The sequence below is a fragment of the Nelusetta ayraudi genome, unplaced genomic scaffold (genome assembly GCF_046127955.1).
Source record: "Nelusetta ayraudi isolate G7.1 ecotype Tasmania unplaced genomic scaffold, CSIRO-AGI_Nayr_v1 ptg000005l, whole genome shotgun sequence".
NCBI classification, from domain to species: domain Eukaryota; kingdom Metazoa; phylum Chordata; class Actinopteri; order Tetraodontiformes; family Monacanthidae; genus Nelusetta; species Nelusetta ayraudi.
In genome coordinates this window covers 2392501-2409382 of record NW_027466055.1, presented here as the reverse complement: position 1 = coordinate 2409382, position 16882 = coordinate 2392501, and the positions used below count along the sequence as shown (strand labels likewise).

Here is a 16882-nt window from a genome sequence, read left to right as displayed (position 1 = left end):
TGTCTTGGTCTTCCATCGATCTCGATACTCTCTCGTCTAGTCTTGATAATGTCTTGGTCTCGGTCGGTGTGGTCTTGACTACAACACGAGGTTAGACAGACAAACACTTCTGTTGACTTTACGGCACCAACGCCACTGGTGGTGAAGCGCCGCCTTTTACGCAGCGCTTGCAAAGCTTTCTGGGCCTCGACGCTTTCCGTTCCAGGTGACTCCCATTTCCACAGTGACAGCCGTGCTTGCGTTCCACAGTTCTAAGCCTCGGCTCCTTCGACGGACGCCAGCGGAGGAGGGCGAAGCCAACTGACGCAGCAGCAGCAGGCAGAGAACCGGCTGCGAGTCCCTCCCAAGCTTTCGGTGATTATCTATCATGGAGAAAATAAAAGTGCCTACCTCCTGACGGTCCGTCCTTGTGGTGTTAAATGACGGTGGGTCGCGGCGTTGGTGACTGACATGGACGCTGGTGACAACAAGGTAGAGTGAGTGAGAGTGTCTTTGATGTGTTCTGTTGTGTTGATGTCTCGCTAAAGCCCATGTAGCCCACAGAAGAGAAGGGGGAACGCTACCTTATACCGTTAGTTTGGCTCGCACGGAGGCCGAACGTTATCGCCTGTTTTTGCGGTAGCTGCTCCGTTATTCTGAGTATCAATAGCGGCTATGCACGGCGGTGACCTAAATACATTATTTTTGTGGTTATTCTTCGCCCCATTTTGTATTTTATTTTTTAAAGCTCGGTAGATTGAAGTCTTTTGACTTGAGGAGCATTTGGCTAGCGATAAACTAGCTCACTGCGGTCGCGTTAACAAGCTACTAGATCATGATACATACGGTTTTCCGTTGAGGTACGTGTATTTTCCCCCACTATATACAAATTGTGTAATGTTTTCAACGTGACATTATGTGAGAGCTTACGACAAAGCCAACACAGACGGCCTGTAGAAATTGTTAGCTCGCCGAGCTAGCCCCAAAGCTAAGTAGCTGCCCCAACTGTCAATCTAAGTGAGGGCTCTTGCAGTTTTGTGACAGATTTAGCCAAAGCAGGCGTAACTTTGAGTATTGCAAGGTGACATTTTACACATTTGTGACCATATTGGTAGCCCGTATTAAAAGTTTTGTTTTCAGTCTGGACAGGTTCGCTGCCAGGGCAAGGAGTGAGGTTGCGTAGAGTCACAAGGGGAATGTCTGGTTTTTCTGCATGTGTGGAATTCCAGTGACGCTCTTTGCTATGTTGAAACTTTAGTTTGGCTTCCGGGTGCTTGATGACAGAAAGTCAGATCAATCACCTGTCCGAACGACCTGAACCATGAGGCTTGTTTTCTGCCACACCGCGTGTTTGTTTACACCACTAATCCAATTTATCTTTGCATTTTAAAAGTCTGTGATGAATAGACCTTCCATCACCGTGCTTTGGTTACAGCAGAAGTCAACATTCTCTTGCTCTCTCTCCTCTCCTCCGCTGTCCTGAATTGCCACTGAAAAGTGAATTGCCTTCACAAACAAAGCCTTTGTCTGTCTGATCTCCTTCATTCCGACATTGCAACAAATGAACATCTGTGCCTGAGCTCATTGCCTTTTTTCACAGCCCCTGTTATGATTACACATGTTCGTACTGAGGAAAAAGATGGTTCAATCAATGGCACTCATTGTAGCCAACTGTTTATATATGTGCCATTTCACATTTGTCTTTTTTGGGGAATTCACCCCCCCCAGTGCTCATAAGACGTCCATTCTGTGGCTTTGCTCTGTAATTAGCTTATCCAGTAGTACTGTCCCTACGTTATCCTCTCAAACCTAATCCTGTAAAAACACCCGATCAGCTCTGCTGCACAATTGCACATTCACATCCATGACATAGACGCTTTTCCTTTATTTAAATCCCAAATCAAAACCCATCTGTTTAAATTATTCTACTCCACCTAACTGTGTTGTTTCATTTTACTTTAGTTTTTCTTTTTCTTTCATTTATTTATTTTGTTATTTCTCTTTCTGTGTGTAGCTTTTAACTGTTGCCTTATTACATTGTGTTTTTGTAAAGTGTCAGGCCTCTTGCAACGTATCTGCACTCATCAAAGTCTCAATGTAGAAATGGGGCTTTGTCGTGCGTGCTTGATTTGTGTTTGGTCGAGGCTCTGCTTCCGAAAGGTGCGATCTACCTGCGGAAAAGTTACTGAAACCCTCCAAGCACTGTCTGTGCCCTGGAGACAATAGTGGCCTATGTGACAGCCTCTGGTCACACTGATGGCTCTATTCACGCATCTCCGCTGCTGTGCAAAGACGTCTTTGTCCTCTGAACTCTGTCACCTCTCCTAATAATAAACATGATAGCAAATTATTATTATCACTATTTTAAAAGGCAGTTGTTTGTCACAGATGACACCAGTGACCTCATTCCATGCAACTCATAAGCACAAGAAATTTGGTAATTAATTATTTTGTTGATTTTTTTTTTTAATGAAAGGGGTTCTTTGTTTGAGATTGAATGAAAAAAAAAAAACTCTATAAAAAGAAGAGAATAGCGACACATTAATTTTGTCTTGAGTAAAAAAGAACTTGATGTGAAAGATTGGAGTGCCATTGTACAGTAGTTAATCCATTCATACAGCAGTCCACTCCAGTGTGGTTTTCCTTACCCAGCTTCAGCATACTGTACATGAAAACAACATTTTTTTTTTTTTTTTTGCTTTTAATTTAGGAAGAAGATATTTAGTGTCTGGCCACCAGTTAGCAGTTTCACTGAGCAAATGAAGCCGTGCGAGATCTCAATGTTTTTGGACTGAAGCGCCGTCTGAAGTGATTGAGCCTGAATTCATTTTGTGTCTCAGTGGTTTTGGTCCCAGCCCTTCCTTCTGGTTGTCCCAGGCTTGTGTGTTCTGCTGCACTGTTTGCCCCACTGTCATCTTGTCATAAATTTGGAGAGTCATAAAGTTTGACTAACTTTAAATAGAATGGAATGCAACGCGTTTCTTTGCTCATACATACATACATACGTACATACATATGTATAAATATGTCAGTCTTTTGTGCAATTGATTCATGCAGCTGAAAGTCGTATTTTCCGTATCTATATCTCCTCTTTTTGGAACAAGAAAACAATTTCCTCAATTCAATGTATTTAATAACTATGAGCTTATCATTTACCAAAATGGTATGTTTGCTCTTTTGTTTGCATCTATTCATGATAAATAATATAATGTTTTGTCAGTTTACACATAACTGTGGATGTTATATCAATAACAAAAATACTCAGTTTAACTTGAGAAGATTGAGACACGCCATGAGGCAGTTATTGTTTTTAATTCTTCCTCTTGTGTTTATTCAGCTGCTAATTCCTTCGTTACATGAACGAGCTTGAACCCTCAGTTGTAGTTTGTTTTTTTTGACACCTCAAACTCAAAACAGTTTTATGTAACTGTCCCTGTGGCCTGATCACAATTTATTGACGTGCTGTGTATGGACTTTAAACTATGACATCACACTTGCTGTAATGACGTCTTTGGCTGCTGTATGACGTCACTGGGAATTGCAAAAGGAAAAATGTCACTGATATGACACAAAGAAACGCTGCTAGAATCCAGCCACTAGTTTTCCGATCAGGGTGACAGTAATGGCTTTTTTTTTTTTTAATTTTTTAATTTTTTTTATAGTAAGCTTTGTTTGGATTTTTCTCTCCTCCCTCCTTGCAGGATGTGAAGCTTTCAGCCGAAGTGGAGCCATTCATCCCACAAAAGAAAGGTCTCGAAGGAGCCCTGGTCAGCATGAGTCTTTCTGGAGAGCCAGGTGGTGGAGGAGAAGGCGGTGGGGGTCTAGGAGGAGTCAATGGCGCAGTGGAAACCACTCCCATACCCAGCTACCTCATCACCTGCTACCCTTTCGTCCAGGAGAACCAACCCAACAGGTACTGCCACCGTGTCACAATGTGGGGGGAGGTCAGGAGAGAGTGAAACCAGAACAATTCTCCGCCTAAGCCCACTGAAACTCAGCCTCATGACTTGTGTTTTTTTTTTGCCAATGTAAAACGTTGCCTCTTCTTACGGCATTACAAAGAAATCCTGTCCTGTCACCAAAATAGCCACCCCTCTGTTTCCATTAATCGGGAAGACAACGTCGCGTTCAAAAAATTTCACAATTGAGATTGTGGCGGTCCTTTAAACAGTCCATTGAATTCGCACCATTAGTCGTTGAAAAGTGCTATGTTATGAATGGAGACCTCTGCACCGTTTACACAAACTGCAATCTGATTTTTTTCGGGCCTCTTTCATTGTCCACAGTGATCTGCTGCATCCTGCACACATCCGCTTCTTTGCTTCCTTCCCGCACGTTTGAATGCAAGGAAATGTCCCTATAGTAGTTCTGGCTGCAAGAATGTCATCTAGACCCTGATCAACACTTCTGGCCGCCGCGTGCACGCCCCTCACACCGCAGCAGACCAGCATGATCACCTTCACTCTGGGCTGCACTGCAGCCCAGGACGCGGTGCTGTGTGAGCCATATGACTGACTCACCTTAATGTTATGCAACTGCGTCAGCTGTGACACGACGATATGAGTGCAGAACTGAAGTTGACAGACTTTGACGCGGCGACAAGCTCTTGGTGTCTTGAGATTGGTTTTGTCCGTTTGGCTGTTCGCTTGTCCCTACAAATTGCTTACACCCGACTTTCAGTCACTTTCATTCATTGTTCAGTTTACACTCTCCACATATTTTTTTAAATTAGCACCTTTGTGAATGTGCTTCTTCTGTATTTAAAAAAAGTTGTGTGCTTTTATATTTATACGAAAAAAAATTGTTGTGTATATAGTGTTATTCTAGGTCAAGCATGGGCAAACTACGGCCCGCGTCCCGTTAAACTTTTTAATCCGGCCTGCTGAACTTGAAGACATTATATTAATAGCAAGTAACTAAATAGCTGTAAGAGTCATTCCAATACAGAGCTAAATACATTTTCAATTGACATTAAAGCACATTTTGCTACAAGATGAGGTGGGTCACCAAAACACTCCATCCGTTTGCTGCTGCTCCGGCCCCCTATGTCACATTTTAGAACCCACTGTGGCCCACCAATCAAGGCCCACTCCTGCTGTAGATTGTCCCTGCTGCTGTGTTGTTGTTTACACAATCTCTGGTAAGCGTTGCCACTTTTATGTGTCACTGCACGCCCTACGAGCATGTGACAAATAAAGTTCTTGAACCTTGAAACTGACAGTTCACGTTGTTGGTCGCAGACGAGAAAATTGATCATAACCCGCGACGCCTCCTCTGCTTCCCAGACAACATCCCATGTACAACGGAGGTGAGCTGCGCTGGCAGCAGCCCAACCCCGGCCCCGGCGGTTCCTACCTGGCCTACCCCATCTTGTCTTCGCCGCAGCCCCCCGTCTCCAACGACTACGCCTACTACCAGATCATGCCGGCGCCGTGCCCGCCCGTGATGGGCTTCTACCAGCCTTTCCCCGGCACCTACGCCGGTCCCGTGCAGGCCGGGGTGGTCAACCCGGTCTCGGCAGACGTCACAGAGAGGCCTCTGCCCCTCGGGCCGCATTATGGGATGGCCAGTCCGAGGGTGAGGGGCATGGTCCGGCCCAACCTTCTGTCTAAGGTGCGCCACCCACTCCAGGAGCCCCGGTCTTCTTTTCTTTCATTTGCTCAAAAATCTCGTTCCCTCCATCAACATCTAGTTGTCTCTCTGGTTCCCTCAGCATCCACAGCAGTTGGGTCTGTGTCAGCCTCCGAGGGGCCGCCGCCCTCCAACCAGGAATGTGGCCGTGCAGAAGGAGGTGTGCACTTTCGGGCCAGATGGTCGGACCAAGACAGTCATGCTGGTGGACGCAGCGCAACAAACAGGTAATTACCTGCAGCAGTAAATAAAAGGTGCACAGTCACACCACGCATAGTCTTTTTTAGTAAGTAACAATTAAAAATAAAAGCCTTTGACCAGAAGAGGAAGTCGTTCAGTTTTATGAAGCAAGAAAAAGTTGGACTCTTAGTCTCCAGCTGCGTGTCTGCCTGGCAGACGTCACTGACTTCTCTCCTCAGTCCTGCCGCTAAAAGGAAACTGAAGCCCAAAACATTCCAGACCTTTGTTGTTGTGAGTTCCTCTGCCAACAAAATAAGAATCTTTCCTGTCAGTGGCGAAACGGGACACGCATGATGCCAGTAAGAGCGATGACTTTGCGCTTCAGGTTCGTCTCCTCCGTGTTTGCTATGCAGTTTGGACAGATGGAATGCAGAGTTTCCAGTCGGAGTGGTGGATGTGTTCGCATGTCATGACGTCAACTCTTGTTGATGCCAGAACTTTTATGAAAGCCGCAGAAGCAAATCAGTTTGCGATAATTTATTCTGAAGTGTGAGAAGAAGAAGAAGAAATCTAATTCAACCTATGGGTTGCTCCAAAAGGTTTTTATCTCTGCTTGGAACCACGGCTTCATTATTTTAACCAAAGATGTTTCCCCTTGATAACTGGTTCACTTTAAATTCTACCTGGTCCGCTGGTCCCCAGATGAAGTGTCTGTTACCAGATCTGACAGAGCAGGTTGATCACCTGGTAGAGCCGGGTTGGTGGAGATCCGAGCAGCTGTTCAGTTCATTTTTTTCTTTATTTCTATTTATGTGTTTAGTTGTATTTAGTCTCATGTTTTCCTTAAATGTAACTGTATAATATTCTGTTTGACTTGTCTCTGAAGTGCGATTCAAGACATAGTGTGGGGTGGGGGCCTATGTTGGTTTTTACCATTAACTATTTTGACTGTGACTCAACAACAAAAAAATGTAAAACTTTGTTTAAAAAAAAAAAAAAAAGTTAACGAGAGTGTTCATGTTGCTGCAAAGGCCGGTATCTCACTCTCAAACACTGGCAAGCAATTGACTTGGCCTCCTTTTTCCTGCTCAGATTTTCCTGGAGAGGCGTCAGCAAGGACCTCTGTGGATCAGGCCAGTCCTCTGCTGTGGAAGAACCGAACAAAGAGGAGGCGGGCTTCCAATCCGGGGGAAATGTACAACGAGCAGGGCGCCAGCGAGGCCGACATAGACAGCGACAGCGGCTACTGCAGCCCCAAACACAACCAGGGCGCCGGCGTGACGCAGCGAACAGCGGAGAACACGGCGGCGGCACCGGTAGGTCCACTTTTGACTGGTAGTGTAGGTTCTTTAGTGGGAGAATGTTCAGACCTAGAAAAGCCCAATGCTGGAATCACCTGTTATCTCAACTTAATGTTGTTTAAATGACAAACTGAACATTATAAACACATTTAACATGATCATTTCTTTGTTTCTTTTCTATCTCTGTGCTGTTTAGGGAGCTGAGGCCGGTGTGATGACTGGTGAGTTCCATGGATGCTTTTGGCGGCGTCATAATCCAATCCTCCAATGTATACATGCATTGCTACACATGTCTTCTGCAGTATTAAGGATTTCTTTTTCTTTTTCATGTCCTCTGGAGGCACCTGGGTAAACGTGGCCTCTCAGGCTCCAACCAAGTCTTGGCCAGAGAGGAACGGTCAGTTTCAGCGAGTGGACCAGAGGAAGAATCCTCCTGATCATAGGAATTTCTCACAGGTATAAACTGCATTTACCCAGTCAGACATTTCATTAATTACATCTTAGATTTTAAAAAATCTTTTCAAAAAGTTTTTGTTTCAAAATGCATCTTACAACACCGTGAATAAACACTTAATTTCTCCTCATCTGTTTGCCGCTCGCACAGAATGAATGAGAGGAACTAAAAGCATGTTACCCCGTCATACTATTGTGTTGAGTTTGAACCTTACATTTCAGGATTTGCACAGTGGCTTTTCTGGCCGCGTGTCATCCAAACAGTCTGAGCAAAGGCAGCCAGCGGTGGTCGCACCAGAGCCCCTTTACTTTGAGGTGAGCTGCGGCAGTGTAATGTTCATCAGAATGTTTGTAGAAACCAGTTATTGCCATAACTGCGTGTTGTTGTTCTTTATTTGACTGGTGTTGCTTTGTGTTGACCTTTATACCTCATACCTCGTGCCTTCTACTGTTATACCTCCTATTCAGGACACTGATGAGTTGCCTGGTCTGGCTAACGGAGGAGCGGCGGTCCAGCGTTGTGCTAAACTCGACCCGAATTCAGCCCAGACAAACGCACAACCTAAACTACCCAAGAATCTGGTAAGGGAAGTTGTTTGGAAAATCATCCACAATCGGCAGCAGTTGAAGGATTTTGACAGCTTTGACTGGGCTACATTGCCTTCAGTCGTCAACTTTTTAGCTTGTTATCCATCCTTTCATCTTTTCTATATCTATGTCTATATATCTGTAGCTGGATAATCTACCCGAAAACTCCCCGATCAGCATCGTGCAGACCCCCATCCCCATCACCACCTCTGTTCCTAAGAGGGCCAAGAGCCAGAGGAAGAAGGCTCTGGCCGCCGCTCTGGCTACAGCACAGGAGTACTCCGAAATCAGCATGGAACAAAAGAAATTGCAGGTATGAGCTTGACGGCGCCACGTCTGCTGGGGATTTCTCTCCCTCGCGTGTCCTCGGCGGGTCGTCGGTGTGATCACGTCCTCCTCTTCTTCCTCTTGGATGCAACAGGAGGCCTTCACCAAGGCGGCAGGAAAGAAGAGCAAGAGCTCCGTGGAGCTGGACCTGGGAGACATGCTCGCAGCTCTGGAGAAACAGCAGCAGGCCATGAGGGCACGGCAGCTCAACAACACCAAGCCCCTGTCCCTCACAGGTACTCATCATCTCTGTCAGCTGGTAGTTCCTTTTGTGTGTTGTCTTAATGTTGTTGTGGTTACTTGAAATAATGCTCCTCCTGCCTTTGTGGTTGTTGACATTAATTGGACCACCGTCGACATTATCCATGTCCAAAATGGAATGAAACATAGTGCGTGTTTCCAGAAATATTGCTTCATAAATGAAAGAAAAACACCTAACAAAACATTCTCTTTTATTACGTAATGTGCACTACCAGTCAAGTTTGGATACACCTCATTCCATGTACGTTCATACGCAGTTTTGATGCCTTGAGTGAGAAACTGCAATTGAGTGCATAGTTACTTATTCTCGCAGTGCTTTCACTTCTACATCTGTTTTCTGTATTTATTTTTTGTCGCTATTATGATTTTAATTTCCCTGAGGACTCTGTCTGCTGGGATCAGTAAGGTTCCATATAAACTAATCCAACTGCTTTCTTCTTCCTAGTTGGTATGACGTCTCAGTTCCGAAGTTTGGGCTCGAGCAGCATGGCGTCTGCGTCCAAGTGTCAGCAGCACGACTACGCGGCGCCTCACAACCCCCTGGACTCCAACGCTCCGCGGGTCAAGCGGGGGAAGGAGAGGGAGATTCCCAAAGTCAAACGGCCGACAGCCCTCAAGAAGGTCGGCGCTCCAGCGGATCATCATCTGGAAGCCTAAAGGCACTCGCTGGCTTTAGGCTGGCATCCTTCACTCACACCATGGTCCCTCTGCTGTGTCTGTGCAGATCATTTTGAAGGAGCGCGAGGGGAAGAAGGGCAAGCCCAGCGTGGAGCAGGAGTCGTCGGGTCAGGAGGAGCAGGGGGACGAGTGCTTGCACTTCGCTGACGATCTCGCACGAGAGCCCGCTTCACAAGAGGGTGTGTGTGCACGCACAACTGAGCTGAAGCCACGTTCAGCCTGCGTGCTGAACATTCTGAACAATGTTTTTTCTTTCCACACTCCAGAAAATGGTCTGAGCGTACCCAGTGATGCGTCGCTCTCGCCAGCCAGTCAGAACTCCCCCTACAGCATCACCCCCGTCTCCCAGGGCTCCCCCGCCAGCTCCGGCATCGGCAGCCCCATGGCTTCAAACGCCATCACCAAGATCCACAGCCGACGCTTCCGAGAGTGAGTGTCCGAGTGAGGGGCCGAGGTTTGTCTCGGAATCCCTGGCACCGAAAAAGGCGAATTCTCGTCCCACTCGACAGTCACAGAGCCCCGGCTGTGAGGCGCACACACTCTGAAACGTTAACAGCTGTTGTTGCACAATAAGGAATTGTAGGGCACGGCAGCGATGCCTCGCACATAGTCCCCATCTCAGCAAAAAATGTGCACCAGTGGCCACAAGTGCAGCTTTGTCCTTGCGCGTCCTCTGCTGTAGGCCCCATTGTCCCATTGGCCCACCCTTCTCCCTGCAACACATTTGTCATTTAAAGCGTCCAAAAGGCCCCAGTATCCAAGCTCCTCCACGCAGCCCTTCCCCTCAGGACTCAACCTCTCAAACCCTTTGATGGGTGTTTCATCAAACCACAGAGCTGCAGGGCTGTATGTATGACAAGTCCGCAACAAATTTTAGCCGCTAAAGTAGAATAACAGTTGTGACTAACAGACTCACAAGTAGCGTGCTGATTCTGACCTGTGAATTGCGAAAACAAGCCGGACTATATGAAGATTAGCAAAGGCAAGTTCCATAGGTCATCTGTTTTGGCTCGAGATGAAATTATCCAGACTTGTACAAACGTGCAGATTTGCAACACAACAGCAATTTTTTTTTTTTATTGATATCCCTTTTCAAGGGGCAGAATGCATGAGGAGGGGAAAGATTTGCCTTTAATTAGACATTGGAGAGGATTTTCATGAAACACATCTTGACTGATTTTCATGCACTCATAATGATGGCAGAGGATTCAAGATCATTATTTATAAAACTGGTTATAATGGAGTTCAATGCAGAAATGAGCAGATGACCTCAAACTGATGAATGGTAGTGGAAGACATTATGTTACGACAAAAATAAATATACTTGTGTTGGTTACGAAATGTTTCAAATGAAATGAGTCTGATGTGATGTAATTGTGCAACTCTGACCTGTGTTTCCTCTGACCTTGCATGTTTTTTTCCTTCCAGGTACTGTAACCAAGTACTGAGCAAGGAGATCGACGAGAGCGTGACTCTCCTCCTGCAGGAGCTGGTTCGCTTCCAAGAGCGAGTGTACCAAAAGGATCCCACCAAGGCGAAATCCAAGCGCCGCCTGGTCATGGGTCTCCGAGAGGTCACCAAGCACATGAAGCTGCACAAGATTAAGTGTGTCATTATTTCTCCCAACTGTGAAAAGATCCAGGCCAAAGGTACAGAGTCTCCTTCACCAGCGTTGTTTACAGTGGCTGCAGAGTTGTGGCACTTTATCACTTGGCAAAATAAAAAAATCACTCTGAATGCAAATGACCAGCTGTAATGAGTCCGTAACCTGTAGTCCGGCGCGAGGACTGACCTTGACTCCTTGTAATGCCTTCTGAGCTCTGCAAAACCAGAATGATTTGGAAACAATTGATGACTTTGTATTTAATTTGCATTTCTTTCACCCGTGACCTGATGTGTTTTTTTTTTCCCCTGTTGCAGGAGGCCTGGATGAAGCTTTATATAACGTCATTGCCATGGCGAGGGAGCAGGAGATCCCGTTTGTGTTTGCTCTGGGCAGAAAGGCTCTGGGACGATGTGTCAACAAGCTGGTGCCCGTCAGCGTGGTTGGCATTTTCAATTATTCTGCCGCAGAGGCAAGTTTCTTCTGTTGTCTTCTGTTGTGTTCTCTCCGTGTTTCAGTCACGTTTCGGTCAACGTGATCATCTGTGTTCAAACTGTAGAGGGACGTACATTTTATTGACCCATGCTCATATACAATGATGTGAAAAAAAAAGAAATAAATTAGGGCCCAAAACACTTCTTAACAACCACTGTGATGATCATAATGATGATGATGATAATGTTAATAATAAATTGGATTTATGTAGTGCTTTTCTAGACACTTAAAGCACTTCACATTCAATCCATTATTCATTCGCACCACACTCCCTCTGGTGGTAGTAAGCTCCACACGCAGCCCCAGCCGCCCTGTTAAATCCCTCTCCTTTCGGCCGCAGGCTCTCTTCAACCGGCTGGTGTCGCTGACGGAGGAGGCCAGGAAGGCCTACAAGGACATGGTGTCTGCACTGGAGCAGGAGCAGGCCGAGGAAGCTCTGAAGAACGACAAGAAGACCCCCCACCAGCTGGGACACTACCGCAACCACTCGGCCGCCTCCGCCATCTCCTTCTGCTCCATCCTGTCCGAGCCCATCTCCGAGGTCAACGAGAAGGAATACGGTGAGCGTCACATTTTAAATATTGCACAGGTGAATTGTTCAGTGGAAGTTGGCAGTATTGAACTGGATCACAGCAGTTGGATAAAAAACGTTTTTCAGTCTACTGGTCTTCCATTTGATGGCCCAGTATCGTCTGCCTGACGGCAGCAGCTCCAATAAAGTGTGACCAGGGTGTGATGTGTCTCTCAGTGTTTTCACTGCCTTCTTGAGGCAGCGGGGTCAGTACAGTACAGAATGCATCTGCTGAGGAAACTGGACTCCTTCAGTATCAGCAGAAACATTTCACGTACCTTCTATCAAACTTTTATTGAGATTTTTTTTTTTTAACGTTTTCTTTCATTTGCCAGTTTGATGGTCTGTATCTGAATGGCGTCAGCAGAGTGTGACTTTGCTCTTGACCAGTGGTTTACAACTGCTGAAGTCTCAGGACCCACATTTTTTTTCCTCATCATGAAAGTTATTTCACAAAAACGCTAGCCCACTTTCTATCATGTCTGTAGAAACTATTGAAATTATTAAAAAAAAATTTTTTAAAATGTATTATTATTATTATTATTATTTTTATTATTATTATGAATCTGAATCAAATGTCCCCCTCACACACCACAGAGACCAACTGGAGGAACATGGTGGAGACCTCTGACGCCCCGGAGCCTTCAGAGCCCAGTCGCCCAGCGCCTCCTGCGGCCGCGTCCAAAGAGACTGAGGCTGCTGCTGCTGCTGCTCCTCCCTCAGCTTCAGCTCCAGCTCCAGCTCCAGCTCCAGTCCCAGCCACCACCGCCCCCTCCGCCCCTGCTGCCGCTGCTGTACAGCCCAGGGCGGCGCCTCCGACGCAGGCGGCCGCCGAGAGGCACGAGGTCCGAGCTGACGACCGGCTGGAGCTGGCCTCCCAGCAGAGCACCGAGACGGGCTCGCTGGACGGCAGCTGCAGGGGCCCGCTCAACTCCTCCATCACCTCCACCACCTCCACGCTGGTGCCCGGCATGCTGGAGGAGGAGGAGGAGGAAGAGGAGGAAGAGGAGGACTACACCCCCGAGCCCATCTCGGTGGAGGTGCCCACCCTCAGCAGCCGCATCGAGTCCTGGGTGTCCAAGACCCTGGAGAACATGCAGCTGGGGAACAGCCAGGAGAGCACGGAGGAGGAGGAGGAGGAGGAAGAGGAGGAAGAGGAGGAGGAGGAGGAAGAAGAGGAGGAAGAGGAGAGAAGGCAGAGTGAAGAAGAGGACTTGGACGCCGTGGACGTGGCGAAGACGACGGCGCTGGAGAGCCGAGAGAAGGTCTCGGGGTGACGTCACTGCTCTTCTACCATTCCTGCATACGCTCATTCACACACACACACACACACACACACACACACACACACACACACACACACACCCCGCTATTTGCAGCAACCAGCAGCCCTGGTTCTTCCTCCTTTCCTCTTCATCACTTCTCTCCTGACAGCAGACCACATCTCAGGTATCCAACCAGACGACCAAAACAGATGCACAGCAACACGCAGGACACACACACACACACACACACACACACACACACACACACACACACACAGCTTGAAGAGTATGAAGGACTGCACATTGACTCCCAACCAATCGCTTCCCACCACAGTGCTCCTCGTTCAGCCTCTGAGGACGTCCTCACTTCTTCTTCTGCCCAGAACCTGCAACACTTGAATTCAAAGGATCTTTTCTTTCTTTTTCCTCTCCTCCCCCCGAGTCCTCCATCCGAGTCCTCCATCCAAGTCCTTCCCCCGAGTCCTCCCCCCTCCCCCTCCCCGAGTCCTCCCCCCCCCCGAGTCCTTCCCCCCGAGTCTTCCCCCGAGTCGTCCTCCCCCCAAGTCCTCCCCCCGAGTCCTTCCCCCAAGTCCTTCCCCCCGAGTCCTTCCCCCCGAGTCCTTCCCCCCGAGTCCTTCCCCCGAGTCCTTCCCCAGAGTCGTCCACCCAAGTCGTCCACCCGAGTCGTCCACTGAGTGCGACTTTCTTCTCGAGACGTTTCCGAGGGCAAACGACGAGCAGCAGAAACAGTTCAAAAGGCCTCTTGACTAAATGGTCTCGCTGAACGGTGTCTCACGTCAGGTGGGCGGAGCTCCGCAGGAGATTTACAGCCGGCCCAGTGTTGCACGTCGGCCGCGTTTACTTCACCGCGTTGATTGGCTTCACCTCTGTAAATACTTTGTGAATGTGTGCCGGATTCTGTTTCCTTTTTTTTTTCACATTTCCTTTCGCCCGGCCTCCCGATGAATGACGGGGGGACTCGCCCTCGTCGGCGTGATGCTCCCCTGACAGAAGAGCGAGGTCGGACCTGCAGCTGTTCCCTGCAGGACCAGTCATCTTCTCCCAGTCTCCTCCTCCTAGCCATCTTCTCCCCGCGCTGCGTCTGGATCCCTCAGAACCAGCTCACTTTGGAAGAAGCAACACAAGTCCTTGTGGTGCAGTGTATAACGGTGTGTCATATTGATCTTGCCGAGTGTGAAACTTAATTGAGGTGCTTCTCTTCTGTTGTTTCGGAGCTCCTCCGCCCGGAACTTCACCCCTTTGTTTCCATTTTTGCTCTCCCGGGTGGTGTCTTCTCCCAGGTGAGCGAGTCGATCGAGGCTTTCTCGAGCCGTCGCTCGCTGGTTAATGATGGGATGTCTGTCTATAGGAAACTGATGGGTAACTCGGTGTCAGTGGCCCTGAATCCCAACACGACTTCAGTCACCAGTGGCGACAGCAGCCGTTTACTATGATGAAAAAGGTTTACAGAAGCATCATTGGGAAAACAAAATATCAGCTTGTGTTAAATTTTCTTGACGGTTTCGGAATCAATTCTCAGTGTCCTGCACAGTTGTCCAGTGATTTAAAATTGTAAATAAAGATGTACAGGAAACAAAAAAAAAGAAGTTTTTTCATTGTATAAAAAAAAAAACACAATCACCCTGTTCTTAAAAGCCATTTGAAAATTTTAGCGTTTTAACAGTTGGAAATCCAGTTTGGTTGCAGCGCGTCACAGCGAATCTTAGTGAGCATCCAGCCGGGTGGCGACAGCGTGTCAATGCAGTATGTTGGGCTGAATGCAATGTGAAGCCAGGGAGAGGACGGTGTACTAAATATCATGTGTGGGGTTCCCAAGGTGTTGCTAGTGTACTTTAAAGGTACGCCGTGTGTAAACCTTTTTGATGTTATGACTTCCATCAAAGTGTTTGAAGTGTATTAACTGACAGGAGTGTGTTTTTTCTTTTTCTTTTTGCACTATGTAAATATAAATTGGTTAATGTCTTATAACTAATGTGAACTAAAAGCGAAAGGAGGAAAAAAAAATGGTTCAATGAAGTAACTTTTTCAGTGTTCCTTGTCTTTATATGGATATTTTTGACCATCTCCCTCAAGAGTGTACATCACTAGCAACATTGTCATAGGCCATTAACTCATAATCCTGTTATCTCTCTTTGAACTATATGGGCTGATTATTAACATCATTAACATTAAAATGTTGGTTATTTAAATCGTGTGGCTGCCACTGTGTCTCCATTATATGTGCGAGCATCACCATGCACTCAAGACAAGTACATACCAGTCAACAGTTTGGACTCACCCTGGGAATTGAATGTCTCGTCTTTCATTCTCATGACTATTGACATTGCAGTTTCTCACTGACGGCATCACAACTACGTATGAACACACATGGAATTATACTGCAGTGTCAGAGAACGACCACTGGCAGAGACTGCAAACACACAGACATGTCACCATTTCTCATCATGTTCTGTCTGTCAAACATTTTACTTCTTCGCCTTTTGGCCTTTCATCGGAGTTTGTTTATTTAACGATTCTTTTTTCAAAGCACTCTCGCTCTCTCCGCCTCCCAGCTCACCGTTGATAAATCACAATTTCTTATCAGAGGTAAATCAGTATGTAAAACAGTCTTCCAATGGTTTCAGTCGTATTGGACTGATTGGAATCAAAAGCAATGCAAATGCTACATCCTCTTCCTTGTAGTATATTTATACATCTCATTTCAATGTCACGGACAGCTGTCTTTTATAAAGCAACTTCTTCTCACCCTTTTTGTAAAAATGAGTACCATTGTATCTCAAAATGTAAACAAAATGGCAGCGGGCAGGGATCTTAATGTGATAAAACTAATTTCTCCCTTTTGAGGTGCCAAATAAAACACAGAACCCGTGTTCTGTATTGACTCTAATTTAGTGGGGGAAACTGTGTGTGTGTGTGTGTGTGTGTGTGTGTGTGTGTGTGTGTGTGTGTGTGTGTGTGTGTGTGTGTGTGTGTTTTCTCTCGTGTGTGTGTGTGTGTACAGCATGAGTCACCCTGCTTGTCCCTGATTGGACGGTAGTTTATGATGGGAGGGTGGGAGGGACTTGGAGCGCCGGGGGCCGTCCGTCAAACCCTCCTCCCTCCGCTTCATTCACATATTCATCTGCGGGCACCATCACACACACAGGAAGTGGTGGGTGACGGCGTCTCATTCATAAAAACCACGGCAGAAAGTTCATTGAGAAAAAGCAGAGGAGGAGCAGCAAAGTGGAGGTGGAGGAGAAGGAGAAGGAGAAGGAGACTGGACTTCATTCTCTGCAGTCAGACAGGTAAGTTTATCTCACCATCATGTTCAAGGCCCCTCGACAGTTAGTGGACGGACGTAATGTTTGCGTCATTTCCATTAACTGTAACGCTGTTTTGACTCAATACAACCAAATTTCATCAAGTTCAATCTCTGTGTGGCCAAAACAATCTACTGATTTTCCATCCATCCATTTTTAATACCCGCTTCCTCCTGAACACAGGTTTGCGGTGTCCATTCATTTTTATTTCATTTAGATATTAAATT

General features: G+C 46.8%; 2 protein-coding genes across 7 annotated transcripts in view; both read left to right on the top strand.

Annotated features, from left to right (window-relative positions):
* The first annotated feature begins 208 nt into the window (after window positions 1-208).
* Window positions 209-15542, top strand: secisbp2l (SECIS binding protein 2-like). 6 transcript variants are annotated; one of them, XM_076049026.1, is made up of 19 exons: window positions 209-354; window positions 3681-3892; window positions 5265-5592; window positions 5693-5837; window positions 6883-7106; window positions 7288-7312; window positions 7432-7547; window positions 7767-7859; window positions 8013-8126; window positions 8278-8445; window positions 8554-8695; window positions 9166-9341; window positions 9445-9577; window positions 9665-9827; window positions 10827-11047; window positions 11319-11473; window positions 11837-12056; window positions 12665-13812; window positions 13951-15542. In XM_076049026.1, exons 2-18 carry the CDS (start codon window positions 3753-3755, stop codon window positions 13342-13344), a joined length of 3243 nt encoding a protein of 1080 aa, XP_075905141.1. In that variant the 5' UTR covers window positions 209-354; window positions 3681-3752; the 3' UTR covers window positions 13345-13812; window positions 13951-15542. The 6 variants fall into 6 exon arrangements, with proteins under 6 accessions (XP_075905141.1, XP_075905133.1, XP_075905123.1 ...); XM_076049018.1 differs by having other exon boundaries at window positions 212-471; window positions 12665-13786; XM_076049008.1 differs by having other exon boundaries at window positions 212-471; window positions 12665-13799.
* A 970-nt stretch (window positions 15543-16512) lies between these two features.
* The window catches only part of LOC142901998 (SHC-transforming protein 1-like), an 8189-nt gene continuing 7819 nt past the window's right edge, over window positions 16513-16882 (top strand). The window contains exon 1 of the mRNA XM_076046759.1: window positions 16513-16640. The gene's annotated coding sequence lies outside the window, so the exon portion shown is untranslated. The remainder of the gene's footprint in view (window positions 16641-16882) is intronic.

Excerpts from the sequence above, each read along its gene's own strand:
- secisbp2l (XM_076049018.1), top strand. The coding sequence starts at position 451 with ATGGACGCTGGTGACAACAAG. Across the intron at positions 3,893-5,264 it reads CAGGAGAACCAACCCAACAG|ACAACATCCCATGTACAACG; the intron begins GTACTGCCACCG and ends TCTGCTTCCCAG. Across the intron at positions 9,828-10,826 it reads CACAGCCGACGCTTCCGAGA|GTACTGTAACCAAGTACTGA; the intron begins GTGAGTGTCCGA and ends TTTTCCTTCCAG.